The following is a 23730-nucleotide window of genomic DNA, read 5'->3' as shown; positions in this document are numbered from 1 at the left end:
CACAAGTTGGTTTTGACACACAGGCGTATTGGCACAGGAGAAACACAGTCATGTGTGAAGTGTCTAGCTGTTGGGAGAACACTTATTGAGCTTGTGTGATTGACACCAGATTCAAAGCAAACGTACATCCACTTTCTTATCCCCAAATCCTCTGAAGGAGAGTCTTGCTGGATGCAAGAGTACTGATTTATCTGACTGCATTTTTAAATCAGTTGTGTTATTCTTTCAGGGAGCCTGAGATACTAAAACACTTGCTTGCTTGCTTGCCTGCTTGCTTCTGCAACAGTGGCAGATCAAATAAACTATTAGGCCTCTTCCTTCAAGCTGCAGGGTTCTGACACTCTCAGCATTAAAAACTTCAAGCCAGAAGTCAGAATCTGCGGATGACCACACGCCAAAGACGTTACAAAGACTGATAGTTTCACATTATGACAGCCAAGTGATTTCCACATTCCTGGCCTTTCCCCCTTTGCTGTCTAGACCACTTAACCACACACAGCTGAGCACATATGTGTATCTGAGAGGATGCAAGAGAATTGCTATCTTATTAGTTCTGGAGCATTTAGATTAGTCTAGATATAGGGAAAATAGAAGGCATACCCACCCCACAATATACCATGTGCTTGTTTGTATTTGTTGGAACTTGGGCAGTAGTAGTGCACTGTATTCGTGTGTGATATTGAGAATGATCTGCATTTCCTTGGTTTACCTAATATTCATAGTGTCTTTCTGTTGAAATATGAAGAAAACTCAGTTGGGGTTCATACATTGGCCTGGAGGCAGGTTTTCAGCATAAAACCAGAAGCACTGGATATAGAAACAAACCAGAATGAACATGTTCTCCGTGTTATGTTATTATGCCTGATGTGTTTCAGAATTAGAAAATTCCTTCATTGGGAGCAACTTACATTTCTTACAGACAATTTGCAAAGATAAACCTCTGTAGCTTTCTCCTTTCTTGGTTTCTACTGATTCTAATTCTGAAAAAACACTTTGAGCATAATGAAACATTTTGTTGTTGTTTTTTTCAGAACCTGTTCTCTCTGGGGTTTTCAAGACTTTCAGTATAAACCCCTATGAGATTTTTTTAGATTTAAAAACTATGCAGTAAATTAGGTTAGTTGTCTAGTCACAGCTTGCTTTTGTCTTTTCATTCAGCAAATTCTACCCTGACAGACACAATATCCTGTAAAAGAAATGATCACCATCATGCTAATCTTTCAGGGGAATTAATCTATGAATGTAACCAACAGTCATGCTAAGTGCTTATCAAAGTCATCTCATTAAGCAGAAAGCTGATAGAGGGACATGCTGGAGGAACAGGTTCACAGGATTATTTTAACCCATGACAGCTTTTTGTCATTATGTGCATAGAAAGTCACAGGCTAAATTCATCCTGGATATGGTTTTTCATGGTGCTGTGAGCTAACTGAAATGTGGGCTAGTGATGGGGTGCCAAAAGCCAAATCCAGGCCAAATTCAGCCGATGGCACTGCATCTCCAAATCAGCCTATCATAGACTGGAGTGACGTTCTGAGTCTCCAACACAGCTGCTGTGGGCTGAGGTGACCATGTGAGTTTCTTAGGACGCAAGATTCTCAATATGAAGTCCTAGAAAACATTTTGTATGGCAATGAATAGGGGGGATGGGGTGGAGAGAAACTCAATAAATTAATATGATTCAAAACAGAAGCTTCTCTTGTGATATTCTCCCACATGGTAACCCAAACATTTGTTTCTCTCCACTCCCCTTCAGTTAATACAGAATCAGAGACAGCAGTTGTCAACGTTACATATGCAACAAAAGAAGAAGCGAAAGTGTAAGTGGCAGTTCTAAGTGTAATTTTTACTTTTTCTTATCTTTCTGCTCTGTTTTTTCTCCTGGCAATGTTCTCCGAATTTTCTTCCTTTATTCGCTGCAACAAAACTAATGTGTGGTGCATTATGGCCTAGCTACCACTGTACCAGAAACATCCATCTATCTACCTATCTGTGCTATTTTGAGTGCTAACCAATGAACGGTTTCTCTGAGGGCCAAGCAGAATAGCTACTGAGAAATGGGAGCACCCTGTTTGAGCGGGATGGGGAAGCTGTGGCCCTACCAGATATTGCTGGGTTTTAGCTTTGATCAACCCTATCCAACCTGACTCTTGGTCAGGAAGATGGAAGTTGTGGTCCAGCAACATCAGAAGGAACACAAAGTTCCCATCCCTTATGTATGAAATGCCAAATACTTCCAGCAAATGAAAAAGGGGACAATGGATTCAACATTGCTTTGACCAGTGGAATTATATTCTAAGGACAGGACTGGCAAGCACCACCTTTGTGCCCATAGAAAAACAGAATTAGGGTTCCTTTATTTAGTGCACTTAGCTGCAGATAGTAAACAATATCCACAAAATGCAAAATAATATGGCCCCATTTCAGCTAACATTAGTTGTAATTTAAGGTTGCAATCCTAAACTCACATACTAGTGAGTGAATCCTATTGCACTTAACAAATTAGGTTGGACTTCTTGGTAAGCATAGTTAGGTCTATGCTGTTGGCCACAATTTTTAACTCTCAATGCTTTCAGTTGAAGTTAATAGCAATTATTATTAGCTAATTTGGCACTGGTCTTTTTTTAACCTTTTAGGGATTGCTAATCATTTTTGGCATGAATGTGTTTTTCACAAAATATGGACAGTTATATTCTCAAGAGTAGACTTCTAATTTTCACAGTTTAGCCTTTTCAGTTGAGTTTTCTGTTTCACAATCCATTGAATAATAATTCACAGGAATCACTTGCAAGAGCCACAAAACAGAGCTGGGCAGAAGGTAGATAAGGATCTACTGATAACTTCCTAGGTGATTTGAAGTAGATTAACAAGGAATTTTGACTCCCAGTTGTTCACCAATAGTAACAGCATCTAAAAACTCCCTCACCCCAAATGAGGTATCTTCAACCTTTTTAGACTGGGGACCCAAAAATGTATTTGGAAACCCATTTTTTAATCTTCTACCATATAATAAATGGCCGTTGTGCTCCTGTTGTGACCCATCAGTTGAAGACCAGCACACTCAAATCATACTACTGAGATGAAGGAAGTTTTTTTGGGGGGTGGGGCTGAGAAAATATAAAGAACTGAACCAGGGAATGATGTTGGATTTTTCTTTAGGGTTAGTTTATTGTCAGGGAGGGAAAAAAATCCCCTTTTTTCTGTTTCAGAGCAATTGAGAAGCTTAGTGGTCACCAGTTTGAGAACCATTCCTTCAAGATTTCCTACATCCCAGACGACGAGGTGAGCTCCCCTCAGCCCCCTCAGAGATCCCGGCGTGGGGGCCACTCTTCCAGGGAGCAGGGCCCCTCCCCTGGGGGCTCCTCGCAGCCCAAACAGCTCGATTTCCCACTACGGATCCTGGTCCCCACGCAATTTGTTGGTGCGATCATAGGAAAGGAGGGCTTGACCATAAAGAACCTTACTAAGCAAACCCAGTCCAAGTAAGTACCACAAATGGTTTAATTTCCTTCCACAGGGGCTCTGTCTGTAGCCTTTATGTCCCTAGTTTGTGATTTTTTAAAAGACCAAATGCAGAGCAATGGGCTCTGGTGTGCATTGTGTAGCAAAAGCTTTGTCTCTTGCAGCAAATTTTAATCCCGTTCTGATGTGTTTTGTATACCTATGTGGAAGTTGTGGCTTGATAGGTATTACAGCCCTGCAACTGTGATGGTTAAATTGTCCTTTTCAGACTCACCCTGTGTTTGCAGAAATTCTGGATAGTTTCACTAACCTGTTTTGTTATGTCCTGTCACCCAAAGCCCCTTTCCCCAGAGTTTGTTGTTGCTGCTGCTTCTGCTTCTGCTGCTGTTGCTGTTGTTGTTGTTGCTGCTGCTACTACTGTTATACTACCAGCAGCCTATAGCTGGTTGCTGCTATTCAGCACCAAATATCTTCTGCATAACTGGGGTGCAAGGGGTGTTTATAATATTTTAATCATTTTGTCATCAAATTGCTACTGTAATTCTTTTCTGTAAGCTCCTCCATCTCTTCCTGGAATAGTTTAATAACTGTACTCTAACCCTAATCATGTCATCTGCGATTTAGCCAGAAAAACATGTTGTGTGCAAAAACATTATGCTTAGGAGATCATCAAAACCATCAAAAAGTTCAAGTATTTATAAGAAGATATATATGAACCTACAACTAAGAGAGACCTTCATTTTGCATTAGGAAGCTTGCTATTCCTGTGAAAGCATTATCTGAGCTAGTCAAAGTAAAAAAGATGAGGGAGCCCTCTCATCTCCTTTAGAGAGGAGCAAGAATTCCTTTGACTATATTATTTGATGCTTGGTATTCTTAAGAGTGCAATAGTTTTTTCAAGGAAGTTTTACATTGGATGTAAAATGCTATATATGTTACATTACAGTGTATGATCTGGGTTTTATTGAAGCTGAAACCCATTCCTTAGGTGTAAAGACCTTGGAGAAGGAAAGCCATGTAGCACTTTGAACTGGAATAATAATAATAATAATAATAATAATAATAATAATAATAATAATAATAATATAATTTTTCTTTATATCCCGCCCTCCCCAGCCAAGACCAGGCTCAGGGCGGCTAACACCAGGTATAAAAACAATGGATTAAAATACAACTTAAAAACAAGATTAAACTACAACATTAAAATGTACCCTCATTTCAGTAGAAACTCAAATCAAAAACTTTTTTGGGGATGAAAACGTCAAATCTTCACCAAGGCCAACTATCCAGACTGGTCCTACGCAGGCCAGAAAAAAAGTACCCTTATGTAGAGTACACTTCGTCTTGTAATTCAAACTTCAAATCATTTCCCCCGGTCTTCATTTTTCTCGAAAGATTATTCTCCAAGTGACACGTTAAGCTAAAGATTAGTGTCCGTTTTTCTATATCAAAGCTTGTTTTGGCGAGACACTAAGCATGAACCTGTGTGAGGTAGAAAGGGCAGGAGTCTGCCTGTCCTGATCACAGTTTGAACTTGTTCTGCCTCTGGCTCCAGCAGAAGTAACTGCACTTCTTGTTTGCGTAGGGTGTGTGTCCATAACATGCCATGCATGCAAACTACATGATGGTGATCCTGGAAATTACTGCATGGTTTAGGCTTACGGTCATTGAGCGTTACGCTTTTTTTGTCTTGTGCAAATACTGCATCAAGTGTATGACCACCTGATGGGCCTAGAAGTGGGACGTGCACGCCTGATGAATGGGTGTGATCCCATCCAGTCTACTCTGCTACATACCTGGGCTCTCCTCCAAACTAGTTCCACATTTGTCATTTTTAGTCAGCAGCGTTAAGCTCCCACAATACTTTTCTTTTGCCACACTGTAAACAAGGATGCCACAGGACAATGGCAGTGACTAGCAGGTCTGCTTAACCCAGCGGTGGAGAACCTTTAGCTCTAAAGATGTTGCTGGACTGTCTCTCCCATCATCCCTGACCATCGGCCATGTTGTCTGTTGCTGATGGGAGTTGGAGTTCAACGATATCTGGAGGGCAACAAATTCCCCATACCTTATTGAATCCTTCTAAGTTCCTCATCCCAGAGCCACCACCCACCCCAATATTGGGATGCTATGGCTTCTTTACATGTGTGGTGCTCTCCTGCATTGCGCCCCAGACGAAGGCCAGCACAAAGGAAACCGGTGCCATGTGAAGGTTAAATGACTCAGTGTGGCAGCTGCTTCTCACAATACAAGACGTCTTGTGTGCAGTGCCACATAGATTGGTCTGATCTTTTTGATTTAATTTTACTTATTTATTGGGTGGGCGAGCCTCATGGTGGCATGGAGAAAAATTGCCTGGTCTCCAGGATGAGCTGCTACCCACAGACAGCTTGTCTTGCCCACAGGAAGCCATTTACAACAGCCTCCACATAGTGACTGTTTCATGTGCACCAGTCTTCAAAGATGCCTTATAAGATATTGCATTGTTTTCCATTTCTGCAAGGTCACTCACAATCTGAATCGAAATGCTAGCTTGGTTTTTCAATGCATGCAAATTGTGCTAATGTCAAAAGGCCAATGAATTATGTATTTTTAAATACATTCTTTGAGTCTGTTTATACATACGATTCTGGGAGCATAAAGGGCCATTTCTGTACTGGCAGTCTAGCTGGTGTGGGGTAGAAGCACTTTGGGGACGTCGTCTGTGGTCTCCCTGACTCTCATCACAATGGTGACTCATGAGACAGCACTCTCACGTGGGTGGGGGTGATGATGCAGCTTGTTTGAACCAGTCCTGTGCGTGAATTGAGCATGAAGATGCTGTGGCCCTCCAGATGTTCTGGGACTACAACTCTCATCATCCCTGACCATTGGCCATGTTGGCTGGGGCTGGTGGGAACTTGAATCCAACATCAGGAGGGCCACAGTTTCTTCATACCTTATGTAAATGACTATACCAGTTTTGCTTGCAGCAGGGGCAGATCATTTTTTAGCTCCTGTATTAGGGTATGTTTGAGTATATCCATGCATGCATATACAGTGGTACCTCGGGTTACATACGCTTCAGGTTACATACGCTTCAGGTTACAGACTCTGCTGACCCAGAAATAGTACCTCGGGTTAAGAACTTTGCTTCAGGATGAGAACAGAAATCGCGCGGCGGCGGCAGGAGGCCCCATTAGCTAAAGTGGTACCTCAGGTTTCACAAGAACAGTTTCAGGTTAAGAACAGACCTCTGGAATGTATTAAGTTCTTAACCCGAGGTACCACTGTATATTCATGCACTCTGCTTCATTTAAATTTGGTTCCATCCAGAATCCATTTTCAAGGGGTTAGATAGGTGAGTAATCCTCTATAGAGAACTCAGTCATTCCTGGGAATCTCCCTTTGTGGGATCCAGAGCATTGTTCCCTGTAAGAAAGGGAGATGTACTGAGCAAGAAATCTAAACTTCTGCAGCAAAGCTAATCTTTCTTGCTTCTAACATATAACTGTATTAATATTTAAGGTAATACTTTTTTGAGGAAGCACATGATATGTTTACTGCTTTGGAGCCTTTCAACATCATCTAATGTGTCCAGGAAGATCTCATAATTCAGAAAACAATGATTTGCATGGCATCCAAACCAGAGAAGCATTTAGCTGTGATTTTCTTTCACTCAATTTTTTATCCTCACAACAACCGGTGAGTTAGGTTAGTCTGAGAGTGAATGGCCCAGGGTCACTCAGTGAGCTTCATTGCTTAATGGAGATTTGAACCCACATTTCGCCAATCATGGTTTGACATTCTAACCACTACATCACTCTTCTACACTTTGGTGTCTTGGTCTCACATGTTCAAGCTCACACAATCTCATCTCCTCCCTTGACTTCTTGGGTTCGCAAGAAGTGCAAAATTGTGGTTTCTGCTTGCCCTGAAACAGAATTGGAAACCATGGTTTGAAACTAGTTTTTGCGTCATTGGAAGGCAAATGTATACCTTAATCTGCTAATGTAATAGCAAACAATGGTTTGCTATGAACGTGGCAGTCTGGAAGGGCATCATAGCATGAGAGGAATGAGCACAGGAGCTGGAAGCTTGCTCATGTAATGCTGAACCATGTATAAATGTGAACCGTAAATCTTAATGCTTTTCTTGCATTATCCTTTATTTATGTTCAATGCTTGCTTGAAGATGGGTTCTTTGCTGGTGGTTAATCATGTCAAATAGCCTTGTACACTGTTACATGCAGTTCCTTCACTGGTTTATTAGGGTGCCAGCTTCAGGCACCTTTCTCTGACCCCTAGCAGATTTCTTTGTATGGTCTCTGTTGCTGCAGGGTAGATATTCATCGGAAGGAAAACGCTGGTGCCGCAGAGAAGCCAATCACCATTCACGCCACCCCAGAGGGGTGTTCAGAAGCATGTCGCATGATACTTGATATTATGCAGAAGGAGGCTGAAGAAACAAAATCGTAAGTATCACTGCCATTGATAGGGAAAGCACGAAACAGAACCTTTAGCACCTAAAATAGCATGTCTTGCATGCATGTAACATTGTGCATCGAAGGTTCATACCACACAAATTCACCTTTTAGAGCATACAAAAGGCCTTTTGCCTTTTCCACTTCTACAGTCTAACTTCTACAGGCTAGAATCTCAATTGGCTAGAGGGAGAAGACAAAGAAATACCATCTCGACCCACATGGAGTAGGGATTCTTAATTAATATATGGTTAATTAATTAATTAATATATAGTTGGGAATTAATACATTGCGTTTTTATTGATTAAATAAGCATTTCTACCCTACCATAAACAGATGCTCCTCATGTCCTGAGGATTAGCTTGAAGTTTCTCTACAGGGCCATGACTCAGTGTCAGAACATATGTTTTGCATGAACTAAGGTTCTGGGCTTAATCTACAGCCATAGGAGCCAACTCCTAGGTGCTGAGGTCCCTTCACCTCCCCCAATAAAATATTTGAGGGGGCTGCCCCCTGCAGTTGACAGCCATTGTCATTCAAATGGTGTGTGTGTGCCGTGTCTCATGATCTGTTTTGGGGTGTGGGGCTTACCTGCCCCCCACCCCAATATTTTATTCAAGTTGGCACCCTTGTCTCCTGCATCCCCAGCTAAAGGATTTTTGACTGTGGCATGACCAGTATAAGATTCTGGAAAGCATCTACCAATCAGGATGCACAGTAATGGGCTTTGGGGATCGGGTTGCAGCTCGGTGGCTGAGCATTTGCTGTTGTCAGGGCTGCCCGAGGTCCCAGCTCACAAAGGACCAACACCAGTTCGTTCTTATATGCAAAAGTCTTTATTGAAGTTCAGTTACGATTTCAAAGTCATGGCGTGCAGCTCTACGTCTCAACGCTAGACCGCCGAAGCTCCGTCTGAATCTCCTCCCCCCAGAGACCAGTTTAAGACTCTAGCCTTGCTCCACCTCTTCCTCTGCTCTTTCCTCCTCTGGGTCCATCTGCCCGCTGGGGTGTTGCCCTTTCTGGACTCTTCTGATGCTGAGTCCCCGGATTCTTCCCCCTGCCTCCGGCGTGCTTTAGGACCTGGCTCCCAATCCGGGCTTCCAGCTGTCCCGCGCGCCTGTACATTTGAACTTGGCGCCCGCGCCCAGCCGGCAACCTTCCTTCTGACCGTTTCACTGCTCCTGTCACTGCTTCCCCCCTCGGGGGGGGGGGGTAGCTGGACCTGACTTCCCCTCCGTTCCCTCACTCTCCGATGGAGGCGTGGCCAGCCCTGACTCATTTTCTCTCCCTACTGGAGAAGACGCTGGCCCTGATTCATGGGACGCCTCCCCCCCACTCCGCTCTGGTGGGGGAACTGGTCCTGATCTCTCACTGCTGCTTTGGGAGTCCCCGCTGGCCCCTTGCTTCTGGTGTGTCCCCTCTGGGACCCCCCTCGCCCTGGCGCTCCCCTCTGGGAATCTTCTGAAACGCTGGAGAAGCTCATGGAATCTCTCGGGCCACTGTCATACTCCCCTAAACTGCCCTCAGATTCCTCCCCTTCGCTCTCTGTTTCCTCTCTCCCCTGTGTCTCTGCTCCTGAGCCCCTGACAGCTGTGCTTTCAGGAGGTCCCAGATTCAACCCCCAGGATCTCTAGGAAGGGCTTGGAGAAACTCCAGTGGTCTGTCTTGCTATAAGGCAGTGGTTATGTTGCGTTGGGTGGAGTAATCGACTCTGTTTAAAGCACCTCATATGAAATATATGTAAATACATATGCCTGCACTCAGGCACACATACTAATTTGGTCCAGTGGTGAAGGCCTTAACCCCATTGCTAGCTGAAAAGACTCCTTTGTGTTGTTGTTTTTTAAAAAACCCTCCCTTTTCATGGAATGGATGAGGTCTTGCTGGATCATGGAACTCCTGGTTATGTAAAGATTGCAGCCAGTGTTTCATTCTACGGCAACTAAATAAATAAAGCCACCATTGGCGTATGTCACCTCCTCTCCCCACCTTCTTTTTTGGCCATTTCTAATTTTAGCACACTGGTTTCATTGTAGACATTTGAGAAGTCATACATCTTTTCACATCCTGCATTGCTAGGCCTGATGAACTGATTTGGCCCATGTTAATAGGTGGCTGGAACCCTTTGAGTGATGGATCTGGACACTTATATGCTTTGTAGTCAAAGGCAGGCTATAGGAAGCAGTTATCTAGCTAGGCTTGCTCGGCAGCAGGGTCCCAAATGCAATAGTTGCAAGGGTGGTAATGGCTTGGGTGTGGGGTTTATGAAGTCTGCTATGCAGATCACATCTATGTCACTGAAATGCAACCAAAACAATTGTTGCCTTCTATACGTGTCATTACCATGAACACTGAAAAAATGCGGTGAGGAGAGAAATTTAAATACTGCTCTTTCACAGTTTAGCTTCTGAGTTTGTACCTGGAAAAGCAATGTGTGCGGCCAAGTGTTTATGAAGCTCAGTGGTTTTGCCAGAACATGGTAAAAGGCTGGAGATAATCATGGTTATCCTATACGATGCTGGGAGGTGGTGTTGGGAAATGTACCATGGTCTTCTCCAAGGACCAACAGTGAAGACTTTGGAGCTGCATCTCTCTGTACAGTGGTACCTCGGGTTACATATGCTTCAGGTTACAAATGCTTCAGGTTACAGACTCCGCTAACCCAGAAATATTACCTCAGGTTAAGAACTTTGCTTCAGGACGAGAACAGAAATTGTGCTCCGGCGGCGTGGCGGCAGCAGGAGGCCCCATTAGCTAAAGTGGTGCTTCAGGTTAAGAACGGTTTCAGGTTAAGAATGGACCTCCGGAACAAATTAAGTACTTAACCCGAGGTACCACTGTATTACTGAAGGGCCCTGTAAAGTCCAGCTAGGGAACCTACTTCAGAAAGGAGGACTGGGGGGAAGACTAATGCCAGAAAAAATGATTTAATGTTTTTTTCACATCTTTCAGAGCTGAAGAGATTCCCTTGAAAATCTTAGCACACAATAGCCTAGTTGGGAGATTGATTGGCAAAGAAGGACGAAACTTGAAGAAAATTGAGCAGGACACGGGGACCAAGATCACCATTTCTCCGTAAGTAGCGCTGACCAGATAGGCGGTCAAATTACACTTCTCAGTTAGACCAAGGAGAAATTTACAGTATGTACCTGAGCACAACCCCTTCACCCAAAATATTGGGTGGCATCCAGTAAGCTGCTTCTCTTTGTAACATAGAGCATGAGTAGCCAATGTGGGGCCCTCCAGATGTTTTTGAACAGCAAACCCCATCACTCCTGACTATTGACCATGCTGACTAGGACTGATGGGAGGTGAAGTCCATTAACACCTGGAGGGTACCTTGTTGGCTAACCTGGCCTTTTAGCAGTTGGAAAAAATCCACCCTCGATACCATATGCCCGGGTGTGTCTGTGTGTGGAATACTTCCTAATTTGTGGATGCTCCAGCTAATCCACCTGACGGAGTCGGGTGGTGGGATTGTCCTCTGTACAATTTGAAGTGAAAAACAAGAGGCTCTTGCGCCCATCTGCGCTCAACCTAAATAACTTGTCTTCTTGATCTGCGTTGTTCTCACCAATAGATTTAACTTTCTGGATTTGCTTTATAAATATAATTATTGCCTAGCCTGTACTGTCAACCACAGGGCACGTTACAAATCCCAGGACATTTGTTCTTCTCCGATTGTCCAGTTTGCAGGATTTAACCATTTATAACCCCGAGAGGACCATCACCGTGAAGGGTAGCATTGAGGCCTGCTCCAATGCTGAGGTGGAGATCATGAACAAGCTTCGGGAAGCCTACGAAAATGACATTGTAGCAGTCAATGTAAGCTCTTGATCCTGCCCGATTTGCGTGTGTGCTTGTTGTGTGAGAATCCGGTGGTCCTGGGGTAAGAGTCCAATAGTCACCATGGGGGCAAGTAGAATCATAGAATCATAGAGTTGGAAGAGACCACAAGGGCCATCGAGTCCAACCCCCTGCCAAGCAGGAAACACCATCAGAGCACTCCTGACATACGGTTGTCAAGCCTCTGCTTAAAGACCTCCAAAGAAGGAGACTCCACCACACTCCTTGGCAGCAAATTCCACTGTCGAACAGCTCTTACTGTCAGGAAGTTCTTCCTAATGTTTAGGTGGAATCTTCTTTCTTGTAGTTTGGATCCATTGCTCCGTGTCCGCTTCTCTGGAGCAGCAGAAAACAACCTTTCTCCCTCCTCTATGTGACATCCTTTTATATATTTGAACATGGATATCATATCACCCCTTAACCTCCTCTTCTCCAGGCTAAACATGCCCAGCTCCCTTAGCCGTTCCTCATAAGGCATCGTTTCCAGGCCTTTGACCAAAGATGGAGGTGTGTGGATGCCTTGCCCACCCCAAAGAAAATGCCAGACACCTTCAGGTCTTACTTCACTGGATGAAAGTTAGGTGGCCCAAACATAGTTTTCCCAGCCCTCCCTCAGTTTGCTTTGTTGTTTCTCATTTCCCCTTGTGTTTCTTTTTAGCAACAAGCCAATCTGATCCCTGGACTTAACCTCAATGCATTGGGCATCTTCTCGACAGGCTTATCCATGCTCCCCTCTGGAGCTGGAGCCCGCAGGCCTGCTGTCACTGCCCCATACAACCCTTTTGCTGTAAGTAGCTGGTGCATCCTCTACCCTGTTATGTACGTGCCTCTGCAAATGTACTCTGTGGTGTTGTCCTGCTGCCCTCTAGAGGCAAGGAGGAGACACAACGACCAGTTCCTGCAAGCAGATCTTTGCTTCAAGTGTAGTGTTTTGGAGTGTGCCCTGCTACGCAGTTTGGGGGAAGCGGGCAGGTGCAATGGAAGGGCATGGAAGTGAGGTCTTTGGTGATGACAGTATTGGAGACTCATCCCTATGGGCTTTTAAGAAAGCCGGTCTCTCCTTAAATCCTAGGGCAACTTTCAGACAACATCAGCGTCCATTTTGTTTACCCGGTTGGCTGACTTTGCTTACCCTGTTCAGAAAACAAGGACGTCTTGGGGGTTTCTTTTGTGAGTGTGCCAGGTATCACAACCCACACATTTGGCCAGAGAAACAGGGTGCTGCGTGATGTGACCCTCTTCCTCGTGGTGATAGCTCACCTCTACCCCTTTGTGATGAGCTGACTTTGGAAACAAGCTGCAGAAGGTATTCTGCATATCTTTGGGAAACAGGGCTGTCCCTATCTGATTATGTGTAACCCCATGCAGAACAGCATGGATTTTTTTGTTCAGCAGTGGCAGCACTCATGTGCAAAGTACACCATACCTAGCTAAACCTTGTATTGGGCTTTTAAATATATATAGGGGATGTCCCACAGCTCGATGGTAGAGCACATGCTTTACAGGTGCAAGGTCCCAAGTTCAGTCTTTGGCATCTCCAATGAAAAAGAAGGATCTGCAGGTAGAGAGAGGTCTTGGAGAGATGCTGCCAGCCAGAGTAGACACTACTGTGCTAGATGGGCCAAATGTGTGATTCAGTGCATGGCTGTTTTACACACACACATTATATATATAATTTTAAAATATTTTAATACCACAGTTCATCAAAATCAATGAAATTATAAAAGCAACAGTAAATTTAAAAAATACCGTGCAATAGAGGGGGAAACTTAGCAGTGTGGTAAGAGATAACAGTAGCTGCCAGCAGATCATAACAGTTAGCAAAAGCAATCTGAAATGTAAAATACAATTGATAGTAGGGAGGTTCATTCTTGCTTTTTCTTGACCCACTTCCAATCCCCCTTGAACTGCCGCCTCAGTTTCCTGGACCTCCTGGAAGCTCAAGCTGCCTCTGAAGGTTTTACTTTTTAAAAATAAACGTATTCATTTATTTAAAATACTTTGACACACACACACACACACACACCCTTATGATGTGATACCAGGATGGGAAACAAGAATAAGATTAATAAACCAGCAACTAACATCCCCACAAAGAGAAATAAAAGGACCAGATAAGGGTTTTTTTATTTTTAAAGATGTATATACATGTGCATCCCTAGATAATCCTCCATGTATGTAGAAGCATTTTTTTTTTTAACGAGACTGGGTGGGCCAATTTTGCTCCTAAACTGATAGGCACACAGACACCCCCCACCCAATGGAAACAAGTGGGACCTGGAACAAAACAGTGCACCCTCTTCTCATCTATCAATAGGAATGCTCATGGTCAGGTTTTCACCAGCCATTCCATTCCCCTATGGCCCCATTTTTTTTAGATTTCCGGCTGACATGTAACATTCTGTGGTGGCCCAGCATGCTCAGTCCTCATTTGGCTGTGTTTTGCCCCCCTTAGGTTTTGTGTTCAAAAAGGACGTTTTTGTACCGCTCTAAACCTTGAGGTTCCTTCCCATGCTTGCTGACTCCTCCCTCTTGTTTCTCTGTGGCTCGGTTTTTGGCTACAATCCTGTCAACACTCGCTACCTGAGCTCACAATCAGAAAGGGGGATGATACTGTTCCATGTCAACTTCGACACAATCTTTACAGTGGAGGCAGTCCGTGAATTGAGCTGAGAATCATCCACGTCACACTGGAAAGGGATTGGTGATGTCAGCCTCAAGGGGGCCTTGCAGAAATGCCGGTTACAGACACCCACACCCACGGCTAGGACATGTGGCCCTCTGCCTCCAGCCCCTCCCCACTGACTGTCACTTTCTTTCCTGCCGTAGAGCCACGCGGCATACCTCTCAGGCCTCTATGGAGCCTCGCCGACTGGCGCATACCCGCATCAGCACTCTGTAAGTGCATTGCCCTGCTCTTCCTGGATGCTGGCCTTCTGTGCACCTTGCTTTGCAGCACGCCCTGTCTTCTCGCTTAGGAGGCTTTTAAGTGGTTCTGTTCCGGAGCAGTTTTTCCGTATGTTTCTGCCCACTCTGTTGCACTGGTGACAGTAACACACAGCAAAGCCACCGAGAAGCTTCTACACTGCCCTGCTTCTTACCTTGTACAGGGGTACCTCGGGTTACATACACTTCAGGTTAGACTCCACTAACCCAGAAATAGTACCTTGGGTTAAGAACTTTGCTTTAGGATGAGAACAGAAATCGCACGACGGCGGCGCGGCAGGCCCCATTAGCTAAAGTGGTGCTTCAGGTTAAGAACGGACCTCCGGAATGAATTAAGTACGTAACCAGAGGTACCACTGTAGTCACAGGGAGCCAGGTGCCAATTGCATTACCTTCTTCATACATGTATTTTCTAGAGTGTTGCCACTTTGCAACTTGCAAAGCTGCCTTATACTGTCAGAATATTGGACTGCCTTTGCCCAGTATTGTCTGACTGGCAGGGTCTCAGCAGAGGTTTTCCAAACTGTCCTACCTGCGATCTTCTTAACTGGAGATGCCAGGGATTGGATCTGGGAGCGTCTGAATAGAAAGCATGTACTCTACAATTAAGCTGTGACCCATTCCAAATAGCAGGACGACACCTTCATGGATACAGGCTTTGTCGTTCCATAGCTCTGCAGTAAGTAGATCTTTGTGCCATGAGCACCTTCGCCTAATGTTATGGAGCCATTAAAGGTTGCAGCCCCAATCCATCAAAAGGTGGCAATGCTAATAAGCCTTAGCCTTGCCTGCTTTGTTCCGTATGCTAGATTTTCCTATCCTAGGAGATGATATCAAAACAATCCTTGGCAATATTCATCCATGAACCCTACAGTGCCTGGTTCTTTCCTTTCTGCTCTACTCTTGTGCTTTCTTGTGCAGCTTGCATTCTCTTTCTGATGGTGCTGTGCCAGGGGCCTTTCACCCTAGAAAGGTGAGGCAGTGTGGGTATTGCTCACACAAACAAAAATGTCTCTGGGGTTAGGAAGCCAAGCCTACTAGCACTCTGCGTTCAATTCTTCATTCCATTAAATTGTAGAGCAGTAAGCTCGGAGGGGCAAGAAAGGTAAATGAAGTATGATCCTGATGGAGATGCTTATTAGCATTCCTGAATTAATTTTAGCCTCCCACCTAAAGTGAATGCTTTGACATTTTGGAGGGTGGCATTCCACTTCTTTTCTAACAGGATTCGGATAAACCCATTCTACATCACAGGGAGAAAGCAATCAGTACTAATGCTCTGCAATAAGTCACCTCCTATTTCTTTTTTCTGTTCCTATGTCTTTCTTTTTTTAAACAAAGTTTGGCTCTCTCCCAACTTCTTGGCCTGAAAACAGGTTTAGCCATTTATTCCTGCAAGCGATTCTTTGCTGGCTGCCCCATGCTGGGCATGCAGTTCTGTGTGTGTAGAAAGAATAAGAAGTGGTCCTTGCACATACATAAAGAAAACAGCAGCAAAATGCATGTTTAAGTGTGCAATCAAACAGTCCCTATAACTTCCTTGCTTTCTTCTGTTGTTTCCAAAAGAATGTCATATGTGACTGTTTCACAGTCTACATCATGCTGTGGAAGGTTTGGAACTGAGAGGGCAAGGGGACATGTCAGTTGAATGGAACCTAAGTTGTAAGCTAGCACAATATATAAGACTGTAGAATAGCTTTTAAAGTTTATATAGCATGAAACTGATCTACAGTTTCCTTGCATTTTGATTCACGAGGAATTTGTAACGAGTACTTGAATTTTTGAAATAATTTCAACCTCTAAATGCCTACTTTAAGGTACTGTTTTTACTTTTTTAAAAAATGTCAAAGGAGAAGAAAAACTGATTCCTCTTCAGGCTTTGTGGTCTGCAGAGGGTACTTACTTGGTTGTAGCCTGGGAGGATCTTAGTTGAAATTCCAGTTGAATCATTGTTCTGTAGCTGCCTGCAGCATTGGCGTAAAGTCATGTTTTGTGACTTCGTGCCAAGAGATAATTCAGTACACATTAATTAAGCACATTCTGGCAAAACACGTACTGGTACTTAGATAAGAAAATACTTAACTAAATTTCCCTAGACCAGGAATCCCCTTAGACATAAAGCATTGTCTCATTCAGATAGGCAACCTGTGTTGGTTCTTTGCTCGCAGACACCTTGTTACTGAGACTCAAGTGGAAATAGAAAGCAATGGTTTTATTTCTTTTTGTACCATTACAGTATATATCAACAATCAAAGGGGTACGACACCCTTGTATGTTGAAAGAGGGGCAGTCGATTGAGAGAAGATACGACAACACCACACCATGACCATCGTTTTGGCTGGATTTCGCTGGCTTTGCCAAAACTCTTGGTCATAGCAGCAGACAGCAACACACACACACACACACACACACACACACACACACACACACTCTTAATACTCCCATCATTTGCTTTGACCAGATTGCTCTCGCTGGTTTTGTTTGCCCCACTGAACTTGATGAGACCTGCTCCTCAGTAGGCGTGTATAGGTTTGCACTGTAAATCCAGTAGATTTCAGTAGATCTTCAGTTGTCTGAATAGTTTGATTTGCATGGTGCTCACTGTATTTAACTCCCAGTCCCTGGTGATAGCTCTCCGCTTTAACTCTTCCTTGCATTCTCCTTTCCCCCTTTCATCTGAGATTTCCTTGAGGAGTGCTTGTCATGTCACTGCTGGGGTGGATTTTGCCTGTCGTCTGACATGAGCCAGGGCTTGCTTGCTTGCTTCCTTGCTTGCTGCTCCCCACCTTGGGAAAGCGATACAGGTGGGAATGCTTCGTTTTTCTTCCCAATATGCATTTCATGTCCCTTTGCTGTCCACAGTTGCCAGAGCAAGAGGTGGTGAACTTGTTCATCCCAACACAGGCAGTGGGTGCAATTATCGGGAAGAAGGGCCAACACATTAAGCAGCTGGCAAGATTTGCAGGTGCCTCAATCAAGGTAAGAAGCCCACCCGCCCACCCCTCGCCCTTTCCTGCATTGCCTCTTCCTCCAGCTCAGAAGCCAAGTGCTACAGAACTCTGCCTGCCTCCAGCTCTGATTTCTTAAATCCATGGCCAATACTGCCAGGAGCAGTTGTGTGTTAAGACCTTCCTGCAACATTAAGTGTTCTACCGCCTCTTCATCAGTTTTTCTTAACTGCATTCATATTCCATTCTTCCTCCAAAGAATTCAAGATAGCATTCCAAAAATCTGGTTGAAATAAATTGCCATCAGCAACTGGTGTGTCTGCAAACAAAAGAAGCCCCATTAGATAAGGAGAGAGAGAATATGCATCAACAGGAGAGGTGGCCAGCCGCATATCTTGGCTATGGACAGCTCCTCAGAAAACAGTTATCGGTTTAGAAAAGACAGCTGGCTGCACACCCAGGACAGCTGATATATTTGGGAAATGACTCATTAGTGGAGACTGACTCGTTACTCTTGGGGCTTGCTGATGATTGAGTGGGCCTGACCAGCCCTGCATGACACGAGCAAGTCAAGTTTGGGTTATACATAGCCATTTGGGGAAAGCTCATATGAATCATTGCCTATTGGGGCTTGTATTTTTAGGTCACAGTCTGTGATATACCCAAACTACTGCACAAACTATCTGGGTATACACTAGGCTCTAACACTACTCCTTGTTTCTATACTATCAGAGGCTGCCTCTCATGTATATTTCAGGTTTTGGACATGGAAGTGCTCCTGCGGCTCATTACTGATACTAAAAACGTAACACAGGATGTGTCCCTTAAGGGACTCTCTTACTAGCCCTGAGCCAAAGCAGTGTGTGTGCATGTAATATGCAACCCTTTACACTCTTCATAGTGGTGTTGTGTCCCACTTCCCCGTTCCAGTGGCTTCTTGGGTTATGTGCAAACAGTGGTAAAGCATCTGATAAGATGGAGGGAGGCGTGTAGGTTGTGCAGTGGATCATTTTCTCCTCTTTTTTTAAAGTGCAGACTACTACTTGAAGGGGGCACCTGGCAACACAATCTGCAGCATGCCTCCCCATTGCCTGCTGTCATACTTGGCAAGCAAGGGGAGGAGTCGTGCTGCAGAGAGAGAAATGCAATTTTTCAACTGAAGTGTCAACAACTCTGGCACTGAAACTCTCCTACCAAAAATCAAACCCTGCTCAAAATGTGGTGCAGCATTACCTTTAAGCTAGGTGCTTTCAAGAACCCAGAGGTGAATGTAAACTAGTCTACCATATCACAATAATTAAAGAGCCCAGGTAGCAAGCCTTTGGTATTGTGGAGCCCAGAGTTCATGTGCAGTATCTGTTTTTAGTCTGGAAGCTTTTTAAGTGGATCCTGTAATCTAGGGCTTGTTGCAAAACCTCTGCACCAGGGCTATTGATGGAGGGCAAAGGGCCAATGCCACTGGGACAAATTTGCTGCACTGTGCTGTGTTCTCTGTGACTTGCAGATTGCACCAGCTGAGAGTCCAGATGCCAGCGAAAGGATGGTGATCATCAGTGGGCCTCCAGAAGCACAATTCAAGGTCAGTACATAGCAATCTTGTGTCATGAAGTGCAAGGCATCAGGGCCGGCTTGTGTCAGCTGCTGAAAACATGAGGGAAGCAGCTGTCCAAGAAGGCAAGAGTGGCCAACCCCAACTAAAGCAGCCTGCCAGTAGAGTTCTGATGTTGCTGCTAACCCGAAATATGGAGAGCAGTAGAGTCATACAGCCCCACATTCTTAGCTTTGAACACCACACCCACCAGCCTTCCCTTACATATTTCTCGATTTCCAGCAATTGTTTCAAACTTGACAGCATCATCCAATAACCACAGGGTACTGTTTCCCCATAAGTTAGACCACTTTGGGGCTTACTTTCCAGTAAGTGTGCATAGGATCAAAGCTTAAATCGGCTAGTTCCAAAATAGTTGCCTGAGCACCCCTGTATGTTCATGGTGCTATAACTAGAAGTGCAGTACAAAAGGAGAGGTTGGGCTGGAGGGGATTTTACTTTCTCTAAAACTTGGGAAAATAGTCCTATTAAGGGGCAACAGAAACAGGACTGTATGAAAGAAACTTTGAATCCCAACTGGAGAATGCTACCTGCCCCGCTGCTTCTTAAAACTTGCAGAACTTTACAACTGTTACTGGCCCTGATATAAAGAACATATATTAGTGTTTTAAAAGCAAACTATTGTTTTTCCCTCCCCCTGCCCCCAAATATCGTCTGCTGACACGACAAAGTGTGCCACCGCTCATCCTTTCAGTTCAGGAGGCTACTGGAAGATTAGACTCACTTTGTGCCTCATCAGCATTCCCCTGCGAAATTCATATATGGGCAGCTCCTATAGAGTGCCATTAGATGAAGGTCCTATTGTGCTAAAGTATGCACATATTTATGCTTTGACTCTTAAGTCAGCTGTTTGAGCAGAACAGCTGCAGCCCAACAGAAGAGGACAACACATGGCCTTGTGTTACCATTAGAATCTAACCTTGTTATTTGTAGCGTCTAAGAGCTGCCATGCTCTTTAAGAACACAGATCTAGGACCCAAAAGGCTGGAGGTAGGGTTTTTAACCCTGCAATAAGGATAGAGAAGCTGGTATGGGTCTGTCCTGGTTTCTAGGGCTGGATTTTAGGTGCAGCAGGACAGGACTGTTCGTGTCGTTGTAGCTAAATTCATTTTTGCACACCATCTGGGAGAACAGCAGGCAAGAGGACACGGTCCTGATAGGACAAGTGGTTTGAGACTTTTCACGTAGCTCCTAGTCAGGAACCTTGTTCCTTGGAAAGAGAAAGTGAGTTCTTTTAGAGTGTACATTACCTTTATAACCACAGATTATAGACTCTTGGAAATTTAGCAGCTGGTCTTTTTTATTTTCTTGATCCCAGGCCCAAGGACGAATATTTGGGAAACTGAAAGAAGAAAACTTTTTCAATCCGAAAGAAGAAGTGAAGCTTGAAGCCCACATTAAGGTGCCTTCCTCCACAGCAGGTCGTGTGATAGGAAAAGGTGGCAAAACGGTATGTGGGGTTGCTGCTATCAGGGTCAAGGGAGGTAGAAAAATCTGTGGGGTTGCAACCGTCCAACAGCTTGACCTCACCCCCCAAATGAGCACTCCTCTGTTGAATGCCAAGTGACGAGTCTTGATACTTAAAAGCAAAGTGAGGGGTGATGCTTATTAGATTGGATTGCTTGAGTAGATACACAGGGCAGGAGTGGCATGAACATCTAATCACGTTTGCTCCGCCTACTGATTATGCCATTAACCTTTTCGCAGTTCCAATCAGATTTTTTTTCTGTGCTGTTGCAGGTGAATGAACTACAGAACTTAACTAGTGCAGAAGTAATTGTACCCCGTGACCAAACACCTGATGAAAATGAGGAAGTCGTCGTCAAAATCATTGGTCACTTCTTTGCCAGTCAGGTGGAGTATTTTATAATGGCTTATTCAACAATAGGATAGTTATGAAAACGTTAACAAGTTAATGAAATGACAGCCTTGAAGCTACATGGAAGTTATGGAAATGTGTAGTCAATGTGCATGTGCATGTCATTGACTTACATTCATAGTTGTTAAGGGACAAATATAGCACACGGTCCTAAAATGGGGAAATTGTAATTCTCTGGTACTTAAGAGTATAGTGCAGAAACTACTTAGCAGCTTTTGAAGGAAAAACAACAAGTAGTGCTTCTTCCAGCTTTGAAAGCGCTCTATATTATACACAACACTTTTCAGAGTTGCTGCCTGAAAGCATGTTTGTGTCAGGCTGGCTGAAGATAGAGAATACAACTGCTACTGAAATAATTTCATCTAAGCCGACCTTAGCAGGACTTTCACATAAGTCACAGTTGTTTATGTTAGCTCAGCTGAAGATAGTGGAATACTTACCACGGGTACCACAGAGGACCCTCACCTGGGTCTTTCGTTTTGGGGAGATGGCTCTCTAGCTATAGCGAGATTGCCTGTTCTTTTTCTATTAATAATCATTGTTCTTTTCTCCCCATGTAGACTGCACAGCGCAAGATCAGGGAAATTGTCCAGCAGGTGAAACAGCAGGAACAGAAACACCCTCAGGGAGCCCCCGCCTCGCAGCGCAGCAAATGAGGCTCCAAGGCTAGCCAACAACAACCGATGAATGTAGCCCTTCCAACACCTGACAGAATAACCAGACCAGGGAGCAAACCAAAGACTATCTGGAGGCATTGGAGTCTGCCCAAGAAGCTGGGGCTCTGCAGAGGACTTTCAGTACACAGGGAGTGGGAGGGGGTGGGGCTTCAGCCAGCAGGGAACTGCTTCCCTCACACCACAGCCCACATGGAGTCTGTCTAACAGTAAAACGCTATCCCTTTAGTTGGACTAACATAGGCAAAAATTTTTGCAGACAAACCCATTCAGAATAATTTCTGTACATGTGTGTACATACTAGGAAAACATTTTTCCCCACACACAGTGCATGGGCTGCTGTACAGGACAGCATTAATATATTTTAGAATTAATATAGCTAACTAAACTAACTCCAGTCTTTAATTTCTTTTTTTAAACAGTCGCATTTTGTTTTTAGAAAAAGCAGGCTTTTCTAGATTAAGAAGGAAAGAAGCTAGTCCATTTTGAATTTCTATCAGAAAGTAGCATGGAGGACTTTGGAATTCCACTTAAATTTTACTCTGGTAATCCAAAGTGAACAACATTTAGAAGGACTTTAGGAAGACCAATGGCAGCTCCATGCCATATTGGGTTGCTGCCTGTATGTGCCAACGGAAGGGATACCGTCTCGTTAGCAGAGGAATCTCTATGCATTTCTTTTCTCCAGCTCATATGATCTTCTCTTTGCTTCATAGATCTCAAACTGGTTTTTGCATACACTCTCTCTCCTTTTGTACCACCAGACAATGCAGTGCTCCAAGTAAACACATCATAGATGCAAAAAGAACCACCCAGCCACAACTTCCACTTTGCTTATCAAAATGCCAAGCTTCAGTTATACCTAGGCTTCCTAAAAGGGGTGGAGGGGAACCTTCACCCAGCTTGCAGGAAAACAGAGCACACTTGGTACATTTTGCATGGAGGATGCTGCCACCAATACTTTGGGAAGTGGGTTTTTTAAATGGGATTGACAAGATGGTGTTGGCCCAGGGCATGAAAATTGCAACTTTTTTTCAAAAAAAGAAAACAAAAGAAAACAAACAAACTACCTCAGGTGTTTTCATACCTCAGCACCTTGCTCTTGTGTGTCCCTTTTTGAGATTTTGTATGCCTTGTAAAACTGAGAGTTGGAGCATTTTTTTATTTTTTTAATAAAAATGAGTTGGAAATAAATTTAGGCAAAAGACAGCTGCCAGGTGGAAGAAAGCATCATTCTGCATGATGACTATTCTGTATTCTTCTTCTGCTAGATGAGAGCAAATGGCCTTGGAACATAATAATAATAAAGGATAGAAGTGCAAGAGACACTGGAGCAGAACTCCTGAGTTTGACAGGTTACACACACGGTTAGAGTTTTCTGTGCTAACAGATGGATGTTATACTGGTTTCTGTGAACATACCATTGTACCAACAGACTGCAATGCCAGTTTCTCTACTTCAAACAGTGTTCTGTGAAAAACAAAATATATCCAGCTAACAAGAGCCTGACCTCAGTAGTTTTATTTAACAGAAAAAGGAAAATAGGAAAGTGGGTGGTATGCTAGCACTCTCCCCTAATCTACTTCCTCCCCGGCCTTAAGGAGGGGATCCTGTGCAGTCTTGTGAGGTCAATGGGTGGAAGCAGAAACAAGGGCTGCGCTTTGTAGAAGTACCTGGGTGACTTTCAAACTCATTTGAATTGCAGGGACCCTGCAAAAGTATCATTTGAGTTAACTTGTCACTATGGCGAAAACTTTTAACAAACCAGCTTAGAAGAAGAATATTAGACACATACACACACACACACTCAAAAACAGGATTGGACCAGCACAAGCTAGTGGCCAAACAAACACAACATCTTGTTTCTTACTGTGATAGAAAAGATTAACATATGCTAAAACAAG

The 23730-nt window shown here is 44.0% G+C and overlaps 2 protein-coding genes across 3 annotated transcripts in view; one reads left to right on the top strand and one right to left on the bottom strand.

Annotated features, from left to right (window-relative positions):
- The window catches only part of IGF2BP2 (insulin like growth factor 2 mRNA binding protein 2), a 62331-nt gene extending 39002 nt beyond the window's left edge, over positions 1 to 23329 (top strand). Inside the window, exons 5-16 of one of the 2 annotated variants that reach the window (XM_081863518.1) lie at positions 1757 to 1820; positions 3210 to 3482; positions 7781 to 7915; positions 10877 to 10999; positions 11614 to 11749; positions 12429 to 12557; positions 14600 to 14668; positions 17579 to 17695; positions 19169 to 19243; positions 20592 to 20723; positions 21014 to 21127; positions 21713 to 23329. In XM_081863518.1, coding sequence (XP_081719644.1) covers positions 1757 to 1820; positions 3210 to 3482; positions 7781 to 7915; positions 10877 to 10999; positions 11614 to 11749; positions 12429 to 12557; positions 14600 to 14668; positions 17579 to 17695; positions 19169 to 19243; positions 20592 to 20723; positions 21014 to 21127; positions 21713 to 21808 — 1463 coding nt within the window. In that variant the 3' untranslated portion in view covers positions 21809 to 23329. The remainder of the gene's footprint in view (positions 1 to 1756; positions 1821 to 3209; positions 3483 to 7780; positions 7916 to 10876; positions 11000 to 11613; positions 11750 to 12428; positions 12558 to 14599; positions 14669 to 17578; positions 17696 to 19168; positions 19244 to 20591; positions 20724 to 21013; positions 21128 to 21712) is intronic. The other variant, XM_081863519.1, reaches the window with a different exon arrangement.
- Positions 1 to 23730, bottom strand: part of SENP2 (SUMO specific peptidase 2) — a 303654-nt gene that overhangs the window by 258818 nt on the left and 21106 nt on the right. The window lies entirely within an intron of this gene.

The sequence above is a fragment of the Podarcis erhardii genome (assembly GCF_964252035.2).
Source record: "Podarcis erhardii genome assembly, chromosome: 5".
Classification (NCBI taxonomy): domain Eukaryota; kingdom Metazoa; phylum Chordata; class Lepidosauria; order Squamata; family Lacertidae; genus Podarcis; species Podarcis erhardii.
The sequence above is the reverse complement of the archived record's forward strand: the minus strand, read 5'-3'. Positions and strand labels throughout refer to the sequence as shown.